A 24,481-nucleotide genomic window follows, 5' to 3' on the forward strand; every position below is an offset into this window, starting at 1 on the left:
TTGAGTGGAGGTCCGGGGGGCTTCTATATTGATGAATCTTCCTGAATTGAAACCTTGCTACCTTCTGCTGGCAGCATGGGGTCTACTTCATAAATCTAATGGTCATGCTTATATTCTCAAGTCTTTAAAACTTAGAAGAAACTGTATGTCCAAAGAGGGTTGGGAAAAAGTTGAGTAACGACGGTTACTGCTTCTCACTTCATTTATAACCTCAGTAAAGATGTTCCTAATGAGTGTATGGTCTCAACTGCTAGTTTCAACACTTATTAATTTAGTAAATGATGGTCCTAGCTAGAGTATAATAATTGATAAAACAGGGTATGTTTTAGAGCCTTAACCCTAAAAAACTAAATGGTGACAGCCAAACAACAAGCTTTTAAACAGTTGTCTACAAACCAATGGGTGATGTCAACTTTTATTCAGTCTATAAACAAGACCCTAATTAACCCCAGACTCAAACAACCTGGGGCAACTCCCACTACTCAACTGGGAATGACCGCCCATCAACCAGCCTGAGTAATAATCCCACTCTGTTTTTCATAATGCTTCACTACGCCTCAGTGCCAAGTGGCTCCCATGATTCTTTGCTTCCCTTTGTATTCTCTGAAAATATGTTCATATTGTTGTGTGCAGGATTTATGTCCAATGCTAGCATAGGTTACTGTAGGACGTTAACTGAAGTGGAAAGTAAGGGTGTGAAGGTCATGGTGGGAGTGTGTGTATTATTAGCCAACAATTGCAACGTCAGACATGTAGTGGGGGGGTTTCAACGTTGTTCAACGATCCAGGAAGCACTTTGTTTGAGGCACACTGACATGTTAACCATAACCAGAACATTACACTTATAAAACACACTTCTCTGGGGTGACCATGGGACTTCAATCTTGGGGAAGTCAAGCATTTCCCCCAAAGGATTTATGTGCTGGATAATATCATTAACAACATAAACACCCTATGTCACTATTGAAGGTATGCTATGTTAAAAACTGCAGATGTTCACATATGCAAATGAAGATACTACCACCATTCCTCTACAAAACCAGACTTTGGGAAAACTGGGAGACCAAGACAAACAATAACTTCACCTTTCCTAGCTTTTAGATAACATAAAAATCCTAAAGCTGCCATGATGAGATAAACAGGCTAAAAGGTTGTAACAAGTGTGGTCCACCCATCAAATGACGGAGCACTCTTCCTCAAATATGCTGTATTTGGCCTCAGACAGCTCCTGGCCCGCATAACAGGACCCTGTGCAACTGAAACCTTGCCTTCGACACACAATAAAAGTTGTACACTTTATTCACAGAATAACCATGATAAACAACACCCCACTGACTGTTTAATGAATTGATCAATGCTGTGAAATACAGCCTGTCCGAGACTGCCAGGAGGATTCACTGCTGTCTTTCGTCTTCTCTATAAAACAGATAGAATACACACATAGGCTACTGTATTGGTGCATTTCCATTGCAGGGCCTCGCTTGGCTTAGTACGGTATAGTTAGGCCTTGTTAGGCCTTGTTAGGACTGGCTCACTTTATGCTGCGTTTCCATTACAGTTTAGTAACGCAGTGTAGGCGGAGCCGTGATGTCATCTTCAATGCGAACTACAGAAAAACAACATCAGTCTTTAGCTGTTAGCACTCAGAGCTCACAGCTTCTCATATCTGTTCAGAAACTAGACAAAAGTTAAACAAGTACAAACCACAGACTGCCTGTGTCATGGCGAGTACAGTCGCTGGTTTATTTATGTCTGTATAGGCCGTTGTTGTGAGTGTGGACGGTGGGAGCATATACTGCGTTAGCTTAGCCGATCTCCATTCAGAAAACACGCATTTTAAAAGGTTTTTCCCCTGCCGTCTTGTCTGCAGACTTGTCAAAGCATTAATTCATGTTTTTTACTAACCGGTATCAGTATGTTGTTACTTCGGCATCATTTCGAAACGTGTATTACAATTAAATCACGGTCAAATATGTTCATTTTGTTGTAGTTGTAGCCCCCTTGCCAGCGATTCTCTCTCTCTAGTTTAGCATACTCAGCCCGACTCAGCCTGGTTGTTGGCCCGCTAAGAACCTCGAGTTATGGGGCCAGAAAAACTGTGAAATAGTACCCGCTAGCCGGTACTACGCCAAGTGGAAACGCAACCAAAAACGGGCCGGGCACGGCACGGCATGGCACGGCACGCTTAAACCGCGCTGTAGTGGAAATGCGCCATAAGTGAGCAATGATCAAGCCGTTTTCTTTTACGCCCTAGGGAAAGGGTTTTAACTTAAAGGATTTTTGTGGGATAACTCTCTGCCTTGTTGTCTTAATGTTGATTTTTCACAAACGAATTGCAGTGCAGGCTTTTGCTGTGTTTGTTAGAGTGTGTCCGATTACAAGTGTGCTACTGCACTACTGTATTGAGGACTGTATCAGTGTCTGAAGGACATTAATGTGCTTACTGGCTGCACTTAATGAGGCAGCACTCTGCCACTGAGGCCACAATGGTCCTTGGTGATTAAGCTCCCGAAAGTTCTCTGTCAAGTTGTTGCATGTCCTTAAGAGTTCTCTCTCAGTTGCTAAGACACATAGCAATTGCAAATTGTGTCTTTCTCACTCGGTGAAAACCACACATATCAGAAACCTCCATTCAAATAGTATAACTGTGTGGGACTGAGAATTAGTTGATAACAAGAGAGGTATAAAGTGTGGCCCTCTTATTAGGCCTCACTGACTTCTGCCAGGACAGGAATAACTGAGTTGTATTGTCATCTAATGCCAAGATGAGATATGATCATAATGCATGGCAGATAGTGACATTAGTCAAAGGGGACGACACAAATGGAGACATCAGCCCTGTGTTAATGGAGTTGGTCTTAGCCTCAAGTGCTACCTGTGCTATTAGTCACTCGGCTCCCTCTATCACTCTGCCTCAGACAAACAAACAGTGCCTTGAGAAAATAAATGAATCAATAGGAAAAACAAAGAAGATCTTTCACAGATTTCACAGCACCACGGGCCACTACAGAGCTCCTCGCACTCCATCTGAGCACTCAGAGAGTACTGCGTGTTCATTCATTTTGACTAAGATAAATGTCTGTCCTTCTTTGCCTTTGTGAAAGGCTGTGGGTACAGAAAGTTGGCCAGATAACTTTGCAACTGTTCTAAAGTATTCTGAGTTGGCACTTTTTTAGCTCTAAAAGGAGCAGACACTGAGTCTGACATATGGCTAACGTTAGCTAACAATTGTGTACTTACAGATAGATACAGATCAGTAGAAACTAAGCATCTCATTGGAGTTGTGTTTCTGGCCAGCCAGCGAATATAAGTCCATTATTCCCTGTTCTTTAGTTCTGTTTTATTCACCACCATGTCATTAAAAGCCTGTTTAGCTGCTAGATGTTTGACTCAAGCTAGTTACCAGCTAGCAAAACAGCTAGCTAGCTGTCTGTCCACCCAACCCAGTCTCACGTCATTTCGTGTTATAGTCACGACATTTAATCTATTGATTCGTGTTCACCAACACGATTTTCCCCTTTTTTTCGTGTCACACAGAACAATTTTAAAAGCAATGTATTTCTATTGGTAGTATGTTTCGTGCCTGCACCACGTCTTTTTGTCCGGTCGGGTCTTGGAAGACCGGAAGCTGTGTGGTTCTTAAAAACATTTTCTTACTCAATATCAAGCCACGGTTATTGTTTTTATTTTAAATCGTATAATGTCTGACTTTTTTTGCCGTCCGTGAGCAAAAGAAATGGGGCTCAGAATACTGAAATCTGTATTTTTTAAAGGTCCCATGTCATTGCCATTTCTACTGATCATAATTCCATTGTTGAGGTATACTAAAATAGATTTATATTGTGCAATTTTCCAAAATCACATTGGTTTCTCATACAGCATCTCTGTATAATGTGTGTATTCACTCTCTGTCCTAAACGGCTTGTTGGAGCTCCTGCCCCCCCCTCCCTATGAGCCCAGTGGCCGTCTGCGAGACAGCGAGACACAGCGAAACCCAGCCGAAACCAGCCCGAACACACACACACACCCGCAGCCTGGCTGGGAGTGTGTGTGTGTGCTCACACACCGACTCACAGCCTCGCCGCGTCCCGCCGTCTCAGGGAGGAGAAATCGGCGGAGCTGCAGCTGAGTAAAGATTGAGTGTGTGTGTGTGAGGAAGTCCGCAGATTGGTCCATTTGAAACAATCCACGGACTTAACCTAACGGCTCCGCGGACGTAACGTAACGGCTCCACGGATTGGTCCATTTGGGTATGGGCACGTCACTGTACCCAGGAAGAAAACAATGGAAAAAGAGACATTTCCAACGAGGCGTTCTGGGGCAGCATAGACAAGTATTTTCTGTGTTAGAGTTTTACTTGCTACAGGGTGTACTTTGAGGGTTTGAGACTTTGCAGACCGTTTACATGCATAAAACCTTCATAACAGACAAGGGGACGGGTAATAACCGGAAAAGCATGACATGGGACCTTTAAATATTTGTTTCCTTCTAATTTGTTATTCTTTTCTAAATAACACACTGTTATTTACTCAACAATAACACACAATTATCCTTGTTTTTATTTAATTGTTTAATTCTATAATATCGGGCTTTTTTGCCGTCCGTCAGGAACTGAATTTCAAAATAAAGTCACCGGAAACAGACGTAGGCGATACACACCCACTGAACTGATTACCCAAGATCCTCAGCTTTGGTTGAAGCTCTGTGATTGGATGTTTTAGCCGCAATGCACGTTGGGATATGGTGTTTATGCTATATGAAATCCGAAAAACATAAAAAAGAAAAGAAAAGAATACTTTATTCCGAGTGTGCTTGCTTTTCTCTTGGAAGTCATCACATAACGGCATTGTAATACACGGTTCGGCTGCATTAAATATTACACATCTGCCGTAGTTCTTTATTTATAGAGCCCTGATTTGAAGACTTCTAGACAAACTGGAAGAACTGCCACCGAAACTGAATACGTGACATGAATCATAAATATATCAGCAATTAAACAACATTTTCAATTTCTCTTCACACAATACGTCTCCTTGCAGTATCAATACTAATTTGGCTGACTTTTATATTTGATCCAATTGGTAGATAGGCTGTATTTACACCATAACGGTGAACAGCTTATAGAAAAGGACTTGTAGTTTTTAAAGATATTACTGATTTTCTTTGAATATAAGAATGTAAATACTGAGTTGAGAGAATAGTCAGGGGTTTTGGGTAATGGGAGACACATCTATGGAATCAGAATTTCAATAGCTTACCATTAAATGATGGATATACCTCAGATATACATGTTGGCACTTGACAATCACCTTCCCTGAATTTTACTCAGGTGTAACTAAAGTTTGCTTTAGGGTTGTATATATTTCACATCATTAATCAGAATCTGCAAAGTAACTAAAATAAATGTAGTGGAGTAAAAATACCAGGTTAACCTCTGAATTGTAGTGGAGTAGAATTACAAAGTAACAATAAATTGCATGTTGTACATGCTGCTGTAACAAAAACATTTCCCAACTTGGGATCAATAAAGTATATCTTATCTTAAGATGATCGATGGCTACTGCCATATTTGCAAAATGTACCTCTGAACCTTGACAAGTGCATGTTTCAGTCTTATCAATGAACAACAGGAGAGGTCACAGACATAAGACCAGCTATTAAATAAAGCTCTTCTGACCTTAGCTGTCATGTGGGTATATATTAATGCTGCCCATTATGGACACAAGCAATTTTCACCCATTTATTAATTATATGTTTTAAATTTGAGTGTTTCCTATCCCCTAAACCTCCAGGGGTGTACATCGAATCGAAGGTTAAAAACACAAAAGCATTGTACACAATTTAAACCAATCCATGTTGTGTAATTAACAAGGATAAACTGATGTTTTTAGTTGATGAGTACTGCAGATTACTATGAAAACTTAGAGACCGGAAATACTGTTTTCACCCCAAGCTGTTGCCTGGCAACGCAATTCTGTTGATAGTTATTTCATATCGCATTAACACCATATCCCAACGTGCATTGCGGCTAAAACATCCAATCACCGAGCTTCAACCATAGCTGAGGATCTTGGGTAATCAGTTCAGTGGGTGTGTATCGCAAGTCTGTTTCCGGTGACTTTATTTTGAAATTCAGTTCCTGACGGACGGCAAAAAAGCCCGATATTATAGAATTAAACAAATAAATAAAAACAAGGATAATTGTGTGTTATTGTTGAGTAAATAACAGTGTGTTATTTAGAAAAGAATAACAAATTAGAAGGAAAAAAAGATTGAAAAAAATACAGATTTCAGTATTCTGAGGCTCTGAGCCCCATTAATTTTCCTCACGGACGGCAAAAAAAGTCAGACATTATAGAATTTAAAATAAAAACAATAATCGTGGCTTGATATTGAGTAAGACATTTTTTTTATGAACCACACATCTTCTGGTCATCCAAGACCCGACCGGACAAAAAGACATGGTGCAGGCACGAAACATACTACCAATAGAAATTGTTGAACACGAATCAATAGATGAAATGCCGTGAGACTGGGTTGGTCTACCACATGGTGCTGGGCAGGTAACATGCAGTGGGGCCTTCTAAGGTAATGGCTGCCTGTTTCTGCCTGAATTGGGAGGCAGCTAAATATGCCATTAAACTAACACAATAATGAGTTAAAAGATATCTGTATACCAAAAAAAGTGGGAATAATTCTCGAGGAGTGGTTCATATTAAAATATACAGTCATTTGATTTGATGTTTGTGTATGTTGATGCTAAATTAGAATGTGTTAGTGGCAACAAATTCACACATACCATTGCTTTCCACCGTCATGATCTCTGAATCAATTTTTCCCTCTGGTAGTTCCCAAGTATGTTGTTTACGCCAAATCTCACCCCACCATCAACATGTCAGAACAAAAAACAATAATTTGGAGCGGGCACTTTCCTCCCACTCCTCAAATATCCAATTGTGGTGACAGGACTGTAACTCGGCCACTTTAGCTTGATCTTCTTTTTTGTTGTCTTTCTTGTTGTTGTTGTTGTTACCTGACATAACTGTCTCTCATGACAGCCTGTTAGAGCCTGTAGCTGATGCACTTTAATGCCTGATTTTCTGAGATGCACATGATTGTTTCACGCGCCTGTCTGTCTCCAGCGATCGTCCTTTACTCCAAAATCACAAGTTCTTCCCCATTCTACCATGTAGTTTACTGCAAACGTCATACAGTATAGATAAAACACTGCCCCGAGGAGTGAGCCAAACATCGTAACGGAGTTCAGTGAAAAAATAAGCGGCCATACTGATTTTTTTACACAGAACAATAAGGACTTAAACTTTAGCCTATATAACATCAAGTGGTGTAGCAACATCAACCCTAATTGAACATTGTATCCATCTATTGATTGGAATATTAATCTGCTAAATGCATCGGATTGTTCTTTCGCTTTGAATTGATTGAAGGAGGTGAGCAGGTACAGTAGCACAAAGGTTTCAGAGGTTTATTGGAATGATGATTACCTGCAACACATTATTTGCTGAAGAAAGAATGAGCTGAATATGAAATCGATGCACAAAACTATGGATGGATTAGTTATGTTGACATAAAAGGCTCCTGGAAGATTAATTATGTATCATAATTATCATTATCATTATCATGATTATCATCGAATTGTAATATGCACTAACCCCCAATATGTATTCATATTGATTTTTTAACCATTTAGGTGGATCTTTATTAATATTTATATTATCTGTGTAAGCATTTGCCTACACATGCATGTTTTATATATTATTTATTATAATAAAATGTATTTGTTATTTATTTCTAACATCATACGTATATGAGCCATTGGGTGCCTTAATGGGCACGTTTGTTAAATCTTCATTTGGCTTTGCAGAGAAGTTTAGAAATATAGTTTTAACTGAATTTATTTTCAAAGTCGCTGAAACAGAAATTCACAATGCAGCGCAGGCGTGTTGTCTTCAGACAAATTACCCAGGCTTCCTCTGAGTGCACATCCATGGCTGGCAGCCACGCTGCATTCGACGTGCTCAGCCGTCATAACAGTAATAATGAATCCGCTTTTATATCCAATTAAAATGTTCCTAATAGCATTGTGGTTGCATCGATTTCTCTGCAAATGGCTGTTCGGCGAAGAACGTTTGCACTGAGGCATCTAGAGGGATTTAGATCTGGCTCATCGCACATTGGCTCACAGTACAAACAAAGAGGGACTGATAAGTAAATAGGCCGTAAGAGATTTATGCTTATGCATGTGTATATGAGCCTGCCAGGGAACAACTGCCCGCTTTTAAATGTCTTCTATAGCTGCTCAATAGACTAGGAAGACACTGATAATAATGTGAATCACAAACCCGGTCTATTTTTCTCTCTCTAACTTAGCTCAGAAGTTTTAATAACTTATTTCATTTGATTAAATCTTTATTTCATTGGCAGGTCTCTTTATTTATTTTCTAGTAGAAACCTATTGCTCAACCTGTCTCTAAACTATGATGCAAAAGACCACTGTTAAACCACCTATTTGAGTGTTTGATAGTATTATAACAGAAGATGGGGACATTAACTGTTTATCTGAGCTTCATAAGGAGGAAACACAATGTCCCCCAATGTCCTTTAGTACACTTCACTAAGAAACATAAGCATGTACTGTTGGCTCTCCCTATGATATTATATTATTTAAAGACCCCTTACTATTGCTCTCTCTATATATACGCTACCCTATTAAACATAAAAACAAAGAGTCCTTTAGCCATGCAGCTTTAGAGAAATATAGCGCTTACTTAGAGTTGGTGCCATGCACTTTATACGATTGAAGAGGTGGATTTTTTGGGCCGTTATCATCAACAGCATATGTTAGCTTTATAGTGCAATGTAACACTTTGAATATAGGTAGATAGGTGAAGCAGAGGTAGCTAATGTAGGAGATACAAGCAGCAACAAAAAAAGTGACAAATGGACTGCCTCATCACATTGTCTTAAAGGTCCCATGTCATGGCCATTTCTACTGATCATAATTCCATTGTTGAGGTATACTAAAATAAATGTATATTGTGCAATAAAGTCACACGTTGGAACTGTGGTAGTTTGTTATTGATGATGCTGTCAGCGTGAATGTCGGCATATGTATTTACTCTGCAGAGTGCATTCTGTAAGTTATATTTAGGCAGGTGGAACATTGTCTGTCTATATATGTAAAGTGTGAAAACCATACCATGGGTTTCGTGGGCTCCCTTTCTTTTGGAGATATCAGTTCTCTGATGACTACAAAACAGAGACAATAAGGACAATTTGGCACGCTGACAAATTCTGACAGAGAAATTGCTTCGATAGTAATGGCAGAAATCCTTATTTTAAATTAAAGTGATAAAAGGGCCTAACGCATGGATCCTGCTTCAAAAGATTCTCATTTTTAAGAAGATCCGTAAATCCCTGGCTCCCCCAACAATAAATATGTATGCCCCCATAGCAGTACAAGCCGTATTAACACCAAATACATAAATTAGTTAAATTCTAATGTTCAATCTAAATCACACATCTATACAGTGATTTTCAATTTGTGGGACTCCTTGGATTTAATGCCTGATTTCACGGTTGGCTATACTTCATGTCACGTGACCGCTGAACTACAACTAGGGAAATAAGTTATAGATTTTTAGAAAATCAGTCATAAGCTCAACTAATGCGCGAGACAAGGAGTCAATAATAGATTAAAGACAGAGAAGCAGAGACACCCAAAAGGCAATCAGGGGTCCATATTAATTATGCTAATGACTTGGATTTGTTACTTCATTAACCACCATTTTGAGCTGCTTGATCACAAGGGTAGCTCCGCATAAAAAAAAAACACCAGACAGAGAGAGAGAGATTGTGTGTGTGCTTGCATACATCTCTGTGCATGTATGTGGGCGCACATGCTAATTACCACATCTGGTAATCACTACAGAGACAATTAATTAAGTTCTATTTCGGTATCTATATGAGGGAGCGGTACTGTATGCATTTTGCAAATCTTAATTGAAAATGTTTTTGAAATGTGTTGTTTTCTATTAAACAGTGGATTAAATTCTTCATGTTGAAATACTCCCCTCAGATCTAGTAGATGTGGGAGCAGAGTTCAATAACAGTTATGTGTGATTTCCAATTAAACTCATCAGAATGGACTTGTGGAACATTCTTACTCATTTTTGGAGTAAAAAAGGCAAATAATTTTGAAAACCACTGATCTGCACAGTGCATGACCAGCGTACTGCGCACAGGATGTAAACAAGATACTAAAGTAATGATCCTCAGCAGTATTAGTGCCTTTGGGAAAGCCTAGGAATTGCCAAAGGAGTCTGTGCAGCAAAGCATTTCGAGGACTAAATGAAAATGTATTGCCAATGATTCATTTCACATTTATCATCAGCCTGAATCATGGGCTTTTCTTCTGCAGACATAAAGATTATTTGATGGCTCGACAAAGACAAAGGGAAAAATGAAGTCTTTTATATTCCGAGATTGTTGCTGTCAACCAAGAGCGGACCTCAGTGTTTCCCCGTTCCTTTGTAAGTAATTTAAATGAGCAGAAATAAGTTCGTAGGGTTTGGGGTGTACGAGGCTGTCAACATGTGGCAGTCATTTTATATCGATGTTTGCCCCTACAATAATTGATATGTCTTTGTCCTCTGGCGCTATTAGACAAACATGGCAAGTGGCCTACAGAGGCATGTGTCTGTCTCATTAACATGTACGGTCACGTTCATTTGACAGGACCTGATGCAGTTCTTCATAACACACTCCAGCTCTGCTACACACTTCTATTGATTTCTACTGCCCTCTTCACCCCATGGACTCGTTGGCAGGTCCACCATTACTAACTCATGTCATCTGGAAAAGCAGTGTCCAGAACTATATAACTTTATTTTAAATTATAGAGGAGATCCCAACTTTTCCAAATAATCCAATTCTCAAGCTGAATGTGTATAAAGTTACTCCTGAAACTTCCACTTTTTTGAATAAAAGTTTGAACTAAGTGCAAGTTTGATACGGCATAAATTGTACATTTCCCCTCTGTGGGACTAATAAAGGCATTCTGAATCTGATGCTGAACAACATCCATAACATTCATCTGGCTGCTATTTAGAAATTATGTAGCTATTTATCTAGTATATCATATTCCAATAACTTGCATATAGACTCTTATTGCACTATTTCACTTTTTTAAACCATTTTTCTTTTTGAATTTACTATTTACTTGCACTATATTTTTCTGTTTACCTGTTTTATTGTGTTGCACTGTTGGAGGAGCCTGTGACCTAAGATTTTCATCGTCATAACTACACTGTAGCTATGTTCGTATGACAAAAATAAAAACCTTGAACCTTGATTAAGTGCTGGAAAAAGTAGATGTGGGTCATTATGTCGAACAAAGAAGTAACAATTTTATTTCACTAAAAGGGTAGATGCAATTATTTGCAAACAAAAATGACCCTGGACTTGTCTTTAAGGGGCATCATTTGACAGGGGTGAAATTAGAATTTGGAAGTTCAAAAAAAATCAGTAGGTTTCGCAAACAGATTTTAGCCAGGAATCCTGGGAAATCACTGATTCTCGATTTGTGACATACAACCCTTTATCCCACATTTCCAAGGGATATGATAAATGGGTACTTGATCAAGATTGACATATGGCAGAAGGATTACAAATAAACCAATCCAACATATTTCCATCAAAATGTTGGTTCATTTTATTCCAATACAAGAAAAGCTGATAAGCTGTTGATACAACAATTTTTTCTAAACAGATAGAATGAAGAGTTTATTTAGTTTGTATAGTTATCCGTTGTAAACCTCAGACTTTTCTGAATGAGAGTAGTGTGAAGTAAAGAATAAAATATTTTTGAACGTACACCTGAGAGCCACAAAAGGAACGAACATTTGACTGATGTTCGTATCTCCTATAGCACCCCGAGCATTTCAGGTATAGGAACTGGTATGATTACCAAGTAGCTCAAAAACCTTAAAGCAGGATTATTGTTTGATATTTCTTCCCCTGGTTACTGGATGCACATCACACTGAGCTTGTCTTTAATTTTCAGGGCAAAACAACCGTCATAACACTGTTGTTCCTCTTTGAACAATAAAGTCCAACACCTGGCATGGCCCTCAACAGTTTGCTATGGGCTGAACAATATAGCACACAACAGGTGCCAAATACAAATGTATTTAAGTGTTGATGATAATGAATGTTGGTGAAACATTACCTTTATGACAATGCAATCCCTCATAATCATTCCACTATGCTATCATAAGCCATGAGTTGTATTTGTGATGCAGTGGTCACACAAATGGAAATGATTAAAGTAACTATGACGACACTTGGTGTGATTGCTATCATTGTGTGTGGGTAGTGGTGTATTTTCTGTATTAGAAGTGACTTTCCGATTATATGTGGAGCTTATTTGAATCCAGACACTCAGACAAATCTATTGGGAGTCGGAGTCAGTCTGTGATTCCTAATGGAACAGCTCGAGGCGGTAGATTGGTATGACAACAAAGATTACAGTCTGCACTTTTTTTATGTTTGGGAGGGGGTCGCTTGAGTTCACAAATAATGATTAGATGGCCACAGGCAAGAGAATATTTGTCAAACAGCATGAAGTAACCAATGCTAGAAAGCTACCTGTTATTCATCAGATTCCAGAAGAGGAAACCAGTAGGCTGATTGGTGGATACATTTAAACAAAAAACGAATTGTGAGTAAGTTCAGGCTTTTTAGAAACAGATAACCGCAGAGGTTTCAAATAAAGCAGAGTGAAAAAACACTTTTTTATAGATATTTTTATTTCTGTTTTTACAGACTTTTTGTCACAACAAAGTCAGCAAGAGCATCTTTTCTGTCCATTACATTGTAGTAATTCATTTGAAAGCAACCAAGAGAGGACCAGCAACCATTTCATAGCGTAAAAGCAGAGGCCATTTAGACATGCAGCAAAACAGGCAGGGCTTCTAATCAAATCCAAAAGGCAAGGGGAATGCTAACAGCCCCCACCCCATCCAGTTTCAACTTTACCCCCCATTTACCGAGCCCCCAGAGCCCATCAATTACAAAAAACACAGAAGCTGCAACAAAAAAATGATTTTTCGCTCTGAAATCTCACTCTAGGGATGACAAAATGAACAAATCTCTAGAATTGCTTATTCTATTATGTGCTGTTAACATTGCTTCAAAAAGGGATTCAGTAACAGATTTTAAAATTGCAACATTCAAGTTTCTCTAGTTAACCAGCATGGTGATTGGTCAAAGATCACAGAATATGCGTTAAATTAGTCAACAAACGATGTTTGATATGTAAGTGATATGCAGAGTAGAAAAGGAGAATTTGACCTCTGGACCTCTCTCAAACCAACATTTCCAAAATTTCGAGATTGGTGGGACAGTTTGGTCTATTTAAAAAAAGAAATCAAGGTAGAGGCCACACATAATGAAAGGTTAATACAATGAAACTTTACAACCTTTCTTTTCAATCTATCTAGTATAGTACAGTGCAATTACTGTTTATTTCATGAGTTTAAGCACTGGCCATACAATACTCATATTAAAGTTGTAGAAAATGTCAACACACCTTTGATCTATTACTATTTGATTTGCAAAAGAGAACTGCAAATGAGAGATGTGGATTTAAGTACTAAGCTTTGCGTTTACATTACGGAGTGTGATTTATAATCTGAGCAGTGTTCTAGGATCCAGGATCCATCTAGCGCTCCCCCAGTGTTTGGTCCCTAAGGGAGACATAATTGACAAGACCTTCTGTTATAAATGGCTACAAACAGAGGCCAAAACAAGAGAAAATCCTATCCCAAAAACTTAGGGAAAAATGAAAAAAATAAACAAGTTAAAGGAATATCATCAGACAGACAAAATGACCCTCCAGCAAACAGACAAAAGCAGTGTTTAGACAGAGGTTGATCGGGGCAAAAGGGGGGAGTCCATCTTCTGTCAGGGGACCACTGCATCCATCTGTCTGTCCGTTCACCCACCTGTCCAGCCTCCTCACACACTGTAAGGTCTCACTTCAGCAGAGCCTTTATGGCTTCGTCCTCGGCAGCTTCAAAGGCACTGATGCCGTCCGGTCCTTTCCGGTCTTTGTCAGCTCCCTGTGGAGGAGAGGGGACATGAATATTAAATATGCTTAGCAGGCGCATCAAGTCTTCCTTACAGTAGGATGTCAACTCCACTTCATTGAGTCAGGGGTAAAGATGAGGTAAAGAGACCTCAATCTATAGCATAATACAAAATAAAGCATCCTATGCCCATTTGAAACCAAAAAAGTGCCAGGTTCTAGACTTGAAAATAAGTGTTATATAATCATTGACTCATACTCCCTCTATTTAATATCTTGTTCTGTTAAAAACAATCAGAATGTTTGAACTTCATTTAATGTTTTTGGCCTATCCAAGAAATGTCAATCGCCGAGCCTCAGAACTCTATCAGCAACCACCGTCTGGGCTGTATGAATGAATTCTCTTGACAAGTTGTAGCAGTCACAAAGTCAATATAGCTTTTAGTTTTCGGGTATGATTCCCAAAGAGCAGAGATGTTTTTGGGGTCAAGATCTGTATAGAGCTGAAGCCCTTTGAAAAGAAAACTGAACAATGTCTTGCATCAATGCCTTCAACGAACATGCTATCCAATAAGTCTGAAACAATTGTTGAAATTAATTAAGCAAATCATCCTGTGCATATCGTGTATCAAAGGAATTTCTTGCCAAAGGCCAGATGCACTCTTTAAACAGCCACCCATATGTTACCAAACATAAACGGCAAAAATACTTTCCTCTAACTCAGTCATTTAGCACTTGCCTTTCAGTCTTTATCCAGACAACACATGCATAACAAAGCTGATATGAGTGGATGCAATTATTCAGATTACTAAAGAAAATATTAAAAAAACGAATGTAGAGAAGGAGAGAGAAATTAAGTTAGTGACAAAAGATTAAATGGGAAACAGGGGAGAGACGACCCTTTGTTTGGCCTGCCAACTTCAGCCTCTTAGCAAAGGGCTTACAGAGCCAAGGCAGAGTGAGTCTATTGTTGCGTGGAGAAGCAGGGCATCAAAAACAATGCGACCCAGTTCAAGTGCCCGGCCGTGTGGGGATGATTGTCTGGGTGCAAATTCCGTAACACAGGAGCAACAGAGCGCCAGAAAGATTTACAAGGGCTGCACGGGTGACCTGTCAGATGTAAAAGCCTAATTGGTAAGAATGAGAAGAAACAGACGATTTTGTCAATTCACAACATGCTTTGCATTTTTAGGCTGTGGGCACCTGTCAATACATCAGCCATGTTAACGCCCCGTTATGTAACATTTCAGCTCCGGCGACTGGTGACCCAGTTTGGACCTGGCATTTAATGCATTTATGTTGATTTGATCGCTTGTGCTGAGGGGCTCTCATCTCCTCGCTTTTTATGCAAATAATAACATAGGCTACATTATTTCAGTTTCAATACACAACCTTCTTTTTGAAGATTAGCCCAATGTTGCCAACTCTTCTCCAAAGAAAGTAGGTATCAGTCATAGCTCCAAAAGTAGCAAGAAATTAGCAGAATTGGCACGTGACGAGGGCCTACAGAGTTTTTACTTCTTATGTTTTTTTATCCACGTATGAAACATTAACTTTAAACTGGTGATAAAATGTTATAAGTAATTGTTTACCCTTTCCAATATCTGCTTCTTTTTTTTTTTTTTTAATCTTTTTACAGGTAACCAATTATTGTGTTTTTTACTCGCGAGACTTGAGGGGTTAAAGGGGAGGATGGAAAAACAGGAGGAAGCCTGCCCCGCCCCCCTCCCTTATTTATCCAGCATCGGGGATGTCATTAGTAGCGGTTTCAAGAACATACATACTCGGTAATAGACTCTACAGGCCTAATTTAGATGGCAGGAAACAGCATTACACCTTTACCTTAACCCTGTCACCATCAATACTATAAAAAAGGTACACAAACAATTGTATACGGTGTGTGTATAATAAGCATTCCCTCCTGCTCACCACACTCAAATTGACTTTATCAGTATCCTAAAGGGTCTCCCATACTCCTGCCTCATATGATGAACCATGCTATCCACAATGGATATTGAGCATCTTGCCATACTTGTTGTGACAGCACTTAAATTAATGAGCTTTCCCCCACTTGAATAATGACCCCCCCATGGTCACCTCACTGTCCAAACATTATCCAGTCAGAGTCGAGCTAGTGGCCAAGGGAGACACAACCTAATGAATGAGAATAGACTCCCAGGGTGTCTCACCGAGATGCATCATCATCCTGAAATATGGAGGCATACAAAGCAGCACTGGGTCGGTAATGTAATGTCAGTTATGTAATGCCACGGACCTGCCAAAGGGTCCATTACGTTTTTATTGAGCAGCTGAATGGAAGTGAAAGGTCTCCCATGCACAACTCTTCAAATATTGGGCCAGAGCATTGCTCAAAACTTAGTTGAAATGCAGTGCTCCCATCAGACTATTGACCCGCTGGCAGCAGTAACACATTACTGAGCTGTAAGAGGGCAAACACCCAGCAAAAAAAAGATGGAAGATCAATATCTGTATTGGAGCAAACCATGTTCGTTCGATGGGATTTTTTAACCTGGTTAAATAAAGGCTACAAACAACAAACTTGTCAGCTGGGCTCAGGTTGAAATAAATATATGTGGAATAGATTAAGGAGCTACAACAAACCTTAGTCATAATTGGATAACAATAACCATTAATGATAGATATTTAATGTTTTATTGTTTTTAAGATAATTATTTATTAAATTAAGAATCAGTGATGCAACCATTTTTTCACAAGATGAGTTGCTCAATTATTTAAATGTCATGAAAAAAAACAACATTACGATTTCCCGGAACCCAAGGTGACTTTATCGAATGGCTTGTTTTGTCTGACCAATCAAAATTAAAAAAAAGGTCAACTCAATAAAACTGGCAACGGCCATTAGGATATAATCTTAACTAGCCTGTATTGCATTAAATAATCACTTGTAAACTACTGTGAAAGATTAATGGCCAATCCCTACTTTTTATTGAGGACACATGATAATAAGGGAGGAACCAAGCAAAAGGGTCATGGTTGCCAATGCCACAATAACAAATAACTTTTCTAGTGAATGGTCATGTACACAGTTTCTCATAGAAGAAAAAAGGCTGCGTCTGTATTCATGTGTGCATGCCCTTCCATTGTTGAAAATAAACTGGCCAGCCTCTGCGGGCTGCAGTCAGGGTCGAGCAGCCTGGTCACTTATTGGGGTTAAAATGCCATTTTATTATTCATTGCCAACAACAGCACAGCACACAGTAAGGGAGGGCAGCTACCATGATGCACCAGGGAACCAAGCCATTTTGTCAGCAAACTCAAGACTGTCTGACAGCTGAATAGTGACAACTCAGTGTTCTCAGTGGGTTCTCTTTATCCACTGTATTGTGGAGGCTGTGGGGCTACTGTGTTGCCAGACAAAGTGGGTATACAGCGGCATGGTCAATGGGGCGGCTGTGGGACAATCTATTCATCTCATGTTAAGACACATGGTGGGTTTTCAGAGCCGCCAGGAGTAGATGTATTGAGATCTGGTCCCTGTGGTGACTGATGACCTTTGGCTGCATCTGGGTGTTAATCCCCATTTGCGCTTAGTGGGGATGAGTACGAAGCCATGAGGAGCGAGCCAGTGGCTGCACCTTTATCTCTGCATCCCCCGTAATCCCTGTTCAGATGAGCTGCCTTTTTAGTCTCATATGATACCAGACAAAGGCTATTTTTTTTATTTTTATAAAAAAGGTCCACCCAAGGGGCTTTCATTTCGATTCAGAGGTTGTAATTACATAGCTGCTCATTTCAGATGTAGAAAGCTTCTGGCTTTCATAAGGATGTACCAAGGATGTGGATATTTGACTGGTAGCTGGGGAAATAATCGAAAATGACTCCCGTCAAGGAAGACTTCATGTGAAAGGCACAGTATGCTGGCCTTTGTTCCAAATCATATAAGTGTGATGTGGAGTGACACGTGACAATTTGATATTAAAATCACCTACGGACATACATTGCATCATCTAGGAGAATCTGAACTACATACATCCTGCACTTCCTCATTCTTAGCAGACCTACCTCTAAGAAAAGGCCTCACCAAAATAGATGACCAAGATCATTTAACTGTCTTGTTGCCACAACAATAATACCAGTTAATAAAGGTTATAGCCCACAATACAAAACACAGTTCTGTGTCGAGTAAAAGTCAGAACAACCTGCCCGTGCTAACTCGCATTATCCTGGCATCTTTTATAGAAAATGATTAACTTGGTAGTAAAATGCTTTTTTCATCCTGTTGGCAGTTACTTTCAGTTTATCTTTGGGCCAACAGCACTGACAGCCAGCTGACAGCGGCAGCCAGCTGACAGCGGCAGCCAGCTGCTGGACGCTTGCTCGCAAGACTCCGCTGGCTTGCTGATGCGAGGGGCCGTGGATGTGTTGATGAAAATGGGGAATTAATACAGCCTATGCCAACAGGAATAAGTAAGTAGTAGAGTTTGAAAGTGTCTCTCTAAGCAAACACCAGTGTTACTCATATAGATTACAGTTTCCTCTTTTCAAACGTCAAAGTGCAGTTGAAAATGAGAACTGATTGAAAGTCTGTCTGAAGTTTGCATGTGTCATTGTTTTGAATGCAATAAATGACTTCCCTAATCGACTCCGCTTGTGAATGCCCCCTTCTTTCATACCATTACTCTTGAAGATGATTTCACCGTGAAACAACTCAGTGGAGGAGCTTTCATTTACCCTGCTTCATTTAGCCTGGCTGGGAACAGACAGCTGCTCACTGTCCCTCAGCCTTGGAATATTTATCTCTCCTTGTCATAACACATATCTGTCCGCGGCAGACTTTGACTGTAAATGGGTGCGAGCCGTCTACATGACATCATGCAGTCCTCTTAGTTGTAGGCTTCTCTCTCATAGTGGTGCTGAGCATGAGCCATTACCTTCAATTCGAGCAATATACTAAAACTGACCAACATTTTAGACTAGTTTTAAGTCTCCTGTGTTTACTGCTAAAGCCTCATTATTTTGTGTTGAAATGATTTGCAGCATCAAGTTGACAGGTTTTGTGGGCAAAGCTGCAGCTATAAAAAGAATAATGATATTGAATCAGGATATTATTTTAAACAAAACGCAAATGTTAAATGACAGGGGAGTACCAAAGACGAAGAACTGAAGGAGGTCTTGAAAGACAAGTAGCTATTGTGGCCCACATAAGTGTGACATTCATTGTCCACAGGAGCATCAATCCCACTGCAGTCTGGCTCATTTCTGCTATGGTGAAACAGAATTTCACCAGCCTAGATGAGTAGAGTTTCCGTCATTTATATGTATTTGAGTGCATGCACTTATAAGTCAAATATTAAGGGAAGGTGTTAAAGAGACTTTACCGCAGAGAGCTAAAAATAGGACTTTCAATCTGAATTTGATGGAGGTGCAGACATCGTTTGTCGTTTGTATAGTTTCATAACGGTATGCTTGGTATTTGGTTGCATTTCTACAGCTTATGTCAGCTTTGCCTGACTCATTGTCTCTCTTTTTACAGCTGTGACTGTGTAGGCACAACGTGACTATTTGTAGCATCTAAGATAGTTCCAGAGCTGAGATTTAGATGGAGCAAAGGGCTGTGTACATACGAACAAATCTGCCTAAAAACAGACACAAAACAAGTGAACAGCAGCAATACTGTGTCATGCTCTATGAACATTCCAGCACAGCCTCCGCAGGGCTGTGTTAAAGAGCCTTTTGTCCAGTGAGTTACCTCATCAGCACTCATACAGCCTCTGATATATCAACAAGCACTGAGGGGTGAAGGACACCCGGGTAATTCTGTGTGCAGGTGAAGGATAAATCTCAGTACCAACCTTTTCTAGCAGAACCTTGACACAGGAGGCGTGACCCTCGTAACAGGCGGAGATCAGTGGAGTGAGCCCGTGTTTGTCTGGAGCCTGTGGATGGAGCAGGTGGAAAAGGCATAAGTGGGAGACAGACATTTCTGTGGAGAAGGTAATGTATGAGCAGATCAAGAGCACAAACGCAATCCTCCTACACAAGCACTCTCTCTTTCACAAATATAAAAGAAAATAACTCTTATGAAAAGGGCCTTACTTCTCACAGTCTCTTATTATTTTCAGAAATTGAATGAGAGCACACTGCACTTCAATACTATTTTTATCTTCTATGTTTCAGAAGCTGCGCTGGTTTTCAAGAGAAATAGAGAAATTCACAAACATTTTGTTCTAGGTAGGAAAGGCACAAACTTTATGTCTTTACAAGATTAAACCCTTCTGTTTGTGAAGACCGGACCAGTGGATGCTATAATGTGGAGTTGTTGTATCCAATTTCGCCTAGCTAATGTAGGTACTTTAAGCATCAAGAAGTATCCTAACAACTCTACAGAACACTGCTTATCTTCAAATAACCATCTAGGTCTTGAAAAAAACGTTCTCAAAAGTATTTAATCAAAGTTGGTTTCACACTCAAAACAAAGCTACCGGCCAAGGCTAAAAGTGTACTGTTCTGTAAGTATTTTTCACATGGAATTCTACTGAATACTGAACAGGCTGAGGAGACCTTGCAAATAACAAAAGAGCTCCATCGGAATTACGGATGTCAAAACTGTTGGAATGGTAAATGCCTTTTTATAGATATGAAAGATCTACTACAACACCAGAATAAACTACTTGACCTCAGGGGGGCTCTGAAGGTAAATGTGAGGTGTGAGAGCCTAGACAGTTGTTGAATGAGAGAATGGACAATGACTGACATACATGATGAACTGGTTTCAACAGCCAGACTATTTTGAGCCTTTTATGTAACTGCTTGATTTGGTGTGATCATTATCAGTATGTTTGAACTAGGCTATAAAAGGGAAGCAGATAAGGGCACTGTTATTATTTGTGGTATTTGCAACTATGAACAACACACAAATTAATGCAAACTAATGCGATGGGAGCTGTTGTTTCGGGCTCTTACATTAACGTCGGCTCCCTTAGAAATTAGGTATGCCACAACATCCGTCTGACCAAAGTCTGCAGCATAGTGCAGAGGCCTCCTCCCACCATCCAGGGTCCGGTTTACATCTTCAGCCTGAAAAAGAGAAAGACAACAGATTAATAAGCTAACAAAAATAAACTCAGAGCTGTAACAAGCTACGGTATGCATTAAAAGGGACATCAAATTACCCGGAAATGAAACCCTTCACTGTTGATATAAGCACAAACTGAAATTCATAAACAAACGATTACATGCACCATCCTCCGCCCTTCATTTCCCGGTTGTGGTACCGTTAGACCCCAGACTGCCAAGAGGAAAACCAACCATACACATCACCACCCTTCCTTGCTCACTCACCACACTAACCATGCTTATCAGTCATGTCTGTACTGTAGCAGTCAGTTCCGGCAGTTTCCGACTTAGAAGGCATTTCCTATAGACAATCTGTCTCTGTTGACGCCTTTAAAAAGGCACCTAAAAACTAATTTTTTAAAGCAAGGGATGTCACAAAAAATAATGCTTCTCTACCTAGTCCATACTAAAATTCTGAAACTTGAAAAGAAAAGTTGCAAATGTTAACACCGCAGAAGAACAGATATTAGTATTTGTAATTGTATGTCATTAACTACAAACCCATATAAAGACAACATTCACAATAACTTAATGTAGGACTGTTTATCAAAGCAAAAATAGTTTGCTCAAGCAGAGACAAGTACACAATAAGACACTGAGATCTTTATATCTGTTCTACAGAAGCAGGAGTTTCTGATATATAGGGAAATCAGTTTGGACACACAGGCACTTATTGGGGGCAATGATCTTCTAAACAGATTGTTCTAGATAACGTGGTGGACCCTCTACTCCTTTGCAACAGCGGATACCCCCGCCCACCAACGTTAGCTTGTCACTACTGATGCAAGGGCCCGGTAGTAGTTAGCTCGCTAGCAATAAGCTAATCTTATGCACATCCTAATCATATGTGAAGGGATCTATTTTACCGACAATAATAACAATGGCCCAATGACGCATGTATTGACATTACAATATACATAGCAGTAGCAGTTAATTGTCTTTTTTCAATATGTTCCACGTTATATTTGATGCTGCTGTTGGTTAACTGTTAGCTTACCAACAGGTTGCTTTCTGTAGGAAGTGAAAAGACAACATTTTCTAGCCGATTTAGACATGTTCTTTTGGCAAAGCCAAACACAGCACGTTTACATACATCGTTAGTGACTACATGTATGTGATTGGTGCTATAGCATATGACCCATTCCCTATTCTCCAGGTAAAAATAGCCTGTGTGTCGCTAAAAATGCTAACATGGCGTTCAGACTTGGAACGTTATGTTAAGTCTATGCAAAAGTGTTACACCAGCCTTAAAATGTTACGAAACGAATTCTAGCTCAGTATCAAGACCAAGAGCTTGTCTATGTTGGATTACCTAACTTAACATTACCCAACTATAGCTCACGTTAGCTAGCTAGCTAGCTAGCCAGTGGGCTAACTGACGTTCGTTACCTTTGCTAAGCAGCAACCACTTGCCTGAAAAGTGTTGCACACAATCCACTGAAAAACACTCAGATCAAAGCTGTCTTACCGTTACCAGTTTGGATTCCACTTCATCCATGTCCCCGGTCTTCAATGCCCACATCAAGTCTTTATCTGCCATCTTCCTGTGCTTCGGTGTTGTTCCTTCCCTGTTATGCTGCAGGGCAGTTGTCAAGTTATATGCTAGTGCGTTAAAAGTTAGCTAGCTAACGTTGTAGCTGGAAACTCTCCCTGTCGTCGCGGTGAGTACGGTCGTGGAACTCGACTGAATAAAATGTCGTTTTAATACTTCAGTAAGTAATTTTTGTTGGATTTAGCGTGACCTGCCAAGGAATGGCAGGTAAAATAGTCTCAAAAGAAGTTCCGAAAGGCAAAGTGGCCGAGAGGGATCCGCCTTTCTGCAACGAGAAGTGTTTCCGGTGCCGTAACCCGGAAGTGATGTGATCGATGTTGCATTTAGGTGAAATATCCAGTATGAACCTTTATATATACAGTCTATGGTATGAACATGCACATGCCTCAATATTTCATGTATTCATTGCGTACAATTAATGATAACTATTGTTTTCTAATGAGGAGATATTCTTCATGTAAGTGTCTATATGATGACACTGTGCAAATACAAGTATTTTGAACCCAAAATGTACTTTAAATGTTTACATTTTGTCATATTATACTTTGTTTTTTCTCTCCATTAACAACAAAAAAGAACCCACTCTCATCCAAGTCGAAAATATAATGATATAGAAAATCAATACATTCAGAAATAATCAAATACATCAAGGATTCTGGCAAATCCCTCCAGTCATTGCAAAAATACATGATATAGATGTATGAAAAATGCTTAGATTTCCTGAAATCTTTTATAGTTACTTCTTTCATTTCAATGCAAAATTAGCAAGACAAGTGACAGAATTGTAAAGTTAATTTGATGATTATTTCATCGTCGCTATTGCTGGTTAGCTTCAATCACATTTCTTAATCAGTTGACCAGAGTTCAATTCCTGTGAAAGCCCAACCTGTTACAGCATACTTCAACAAGACACTGATGATTTCAGCTCCTGAAGCTGAATCTGCACTCTGACCTCTCGGCAGAGATCAATGAAGTGCTCATATGTACATGTATATGTATGAGATGGCCTCAAAGAGCCAGTGGTCCTTATGACTGATCATGTTTTAGCTGAGTGCCTGGTGCATCATTATTTTCCAAGGCACTTAGGGACACCAAGCATTAAATGCAGCACCTGTTGGAAGCAATCTGCACTTTCATGGCCATCCTCGTGTGCATCCACCATCTGAAGAACTGTTCAATCAGTCCCTGATAAATAGAGGATCATCTGCAAAAAGACAACATGGCAAAAGGGGAGGTGGAAAAACATAATTGTTTCACCTTGATCTGTAAAGGATCAAGGGCAGAGAAACAGGTTCAAAGCCTTACAATTGCCTTTTGCGTCGTCAATCCCTGCCTCAATTTCCGGGCCTCAACTTTATAAGTCCTCTCCTTGTGAAATGCAAGTGACTTAAAACATAATGTTGCACTAGCATTACATGAAATCAGCAGCTCCTTGGAAAACGAATCTGCCCAAAGGATGAAGAGGACAATAAAAGACACCCTTTCAGAAAAATTCAATATGGTAGTATGACGAGAATGGAAATGCCTCTAATGATATTCAGCTGCTCTCCCATCCTCCTCCCCCTGGTGTTACTCCCCTTTGCAACATCCCTCCCCCCGTCACCTCTCACCTCTCTCTTGCTACACACTCCAACACACTGATAGAATAGGCTGAGCAGCTGAAACACAGGTATTAAAACTGTTTTATGCGATAGTAATAAACTGTACTACAATAAATGTTG

At 39.7% G+C, this 24,481-nt stretch overlaps 1 protein-coding gene across 1 annotated transcript; it reads right to left on the bottom strand.

Annotated features, from left to right (window-relative positions):
• Positions 1–12,809: 12,809 nt before the first annotated feature.
• mtpn (myotrophin) lies at positions 12,810–23,041 on the bottom strand. The gene is made up of 4 exons (XM_034133512.1): positions 22,677–23,041; positions 21,056–21,169; positions 19,945–20,028; positions 12,810–14,144 (listed from the first exon to the last, which is right to left on the bottom strand). Exons 1-4 carry the CDS (start codon positions 22,746–22,748, stop codon positions 14,058–14,060), a joined length of 357 nt encoding a protein of 118 aa, XP_033989403.1. The 5' UTR covers positions 22,749–23,041; the 3' UTR covers positions 12,810–14,057.
• Between the last annotated feature and the right edge of the window lie 1,440 nt (positions 23,042–24,481).

Source organism: Trematomus bernacchii, unplaced genomic scaffold (assembly GCF_902827165.1).
Source record: "Trematomus bernacchii unplaced genomic scaffold, fTreBer1.1, whole genome shotgun sequence".
In the NCBI taxonomy this organism is placed as follows: Eukaryota; Metazoa; Chordata; class Actinopteri; order Perciformes; family Nototheniidae; genus Trematomus; species Trematomus bernacchii.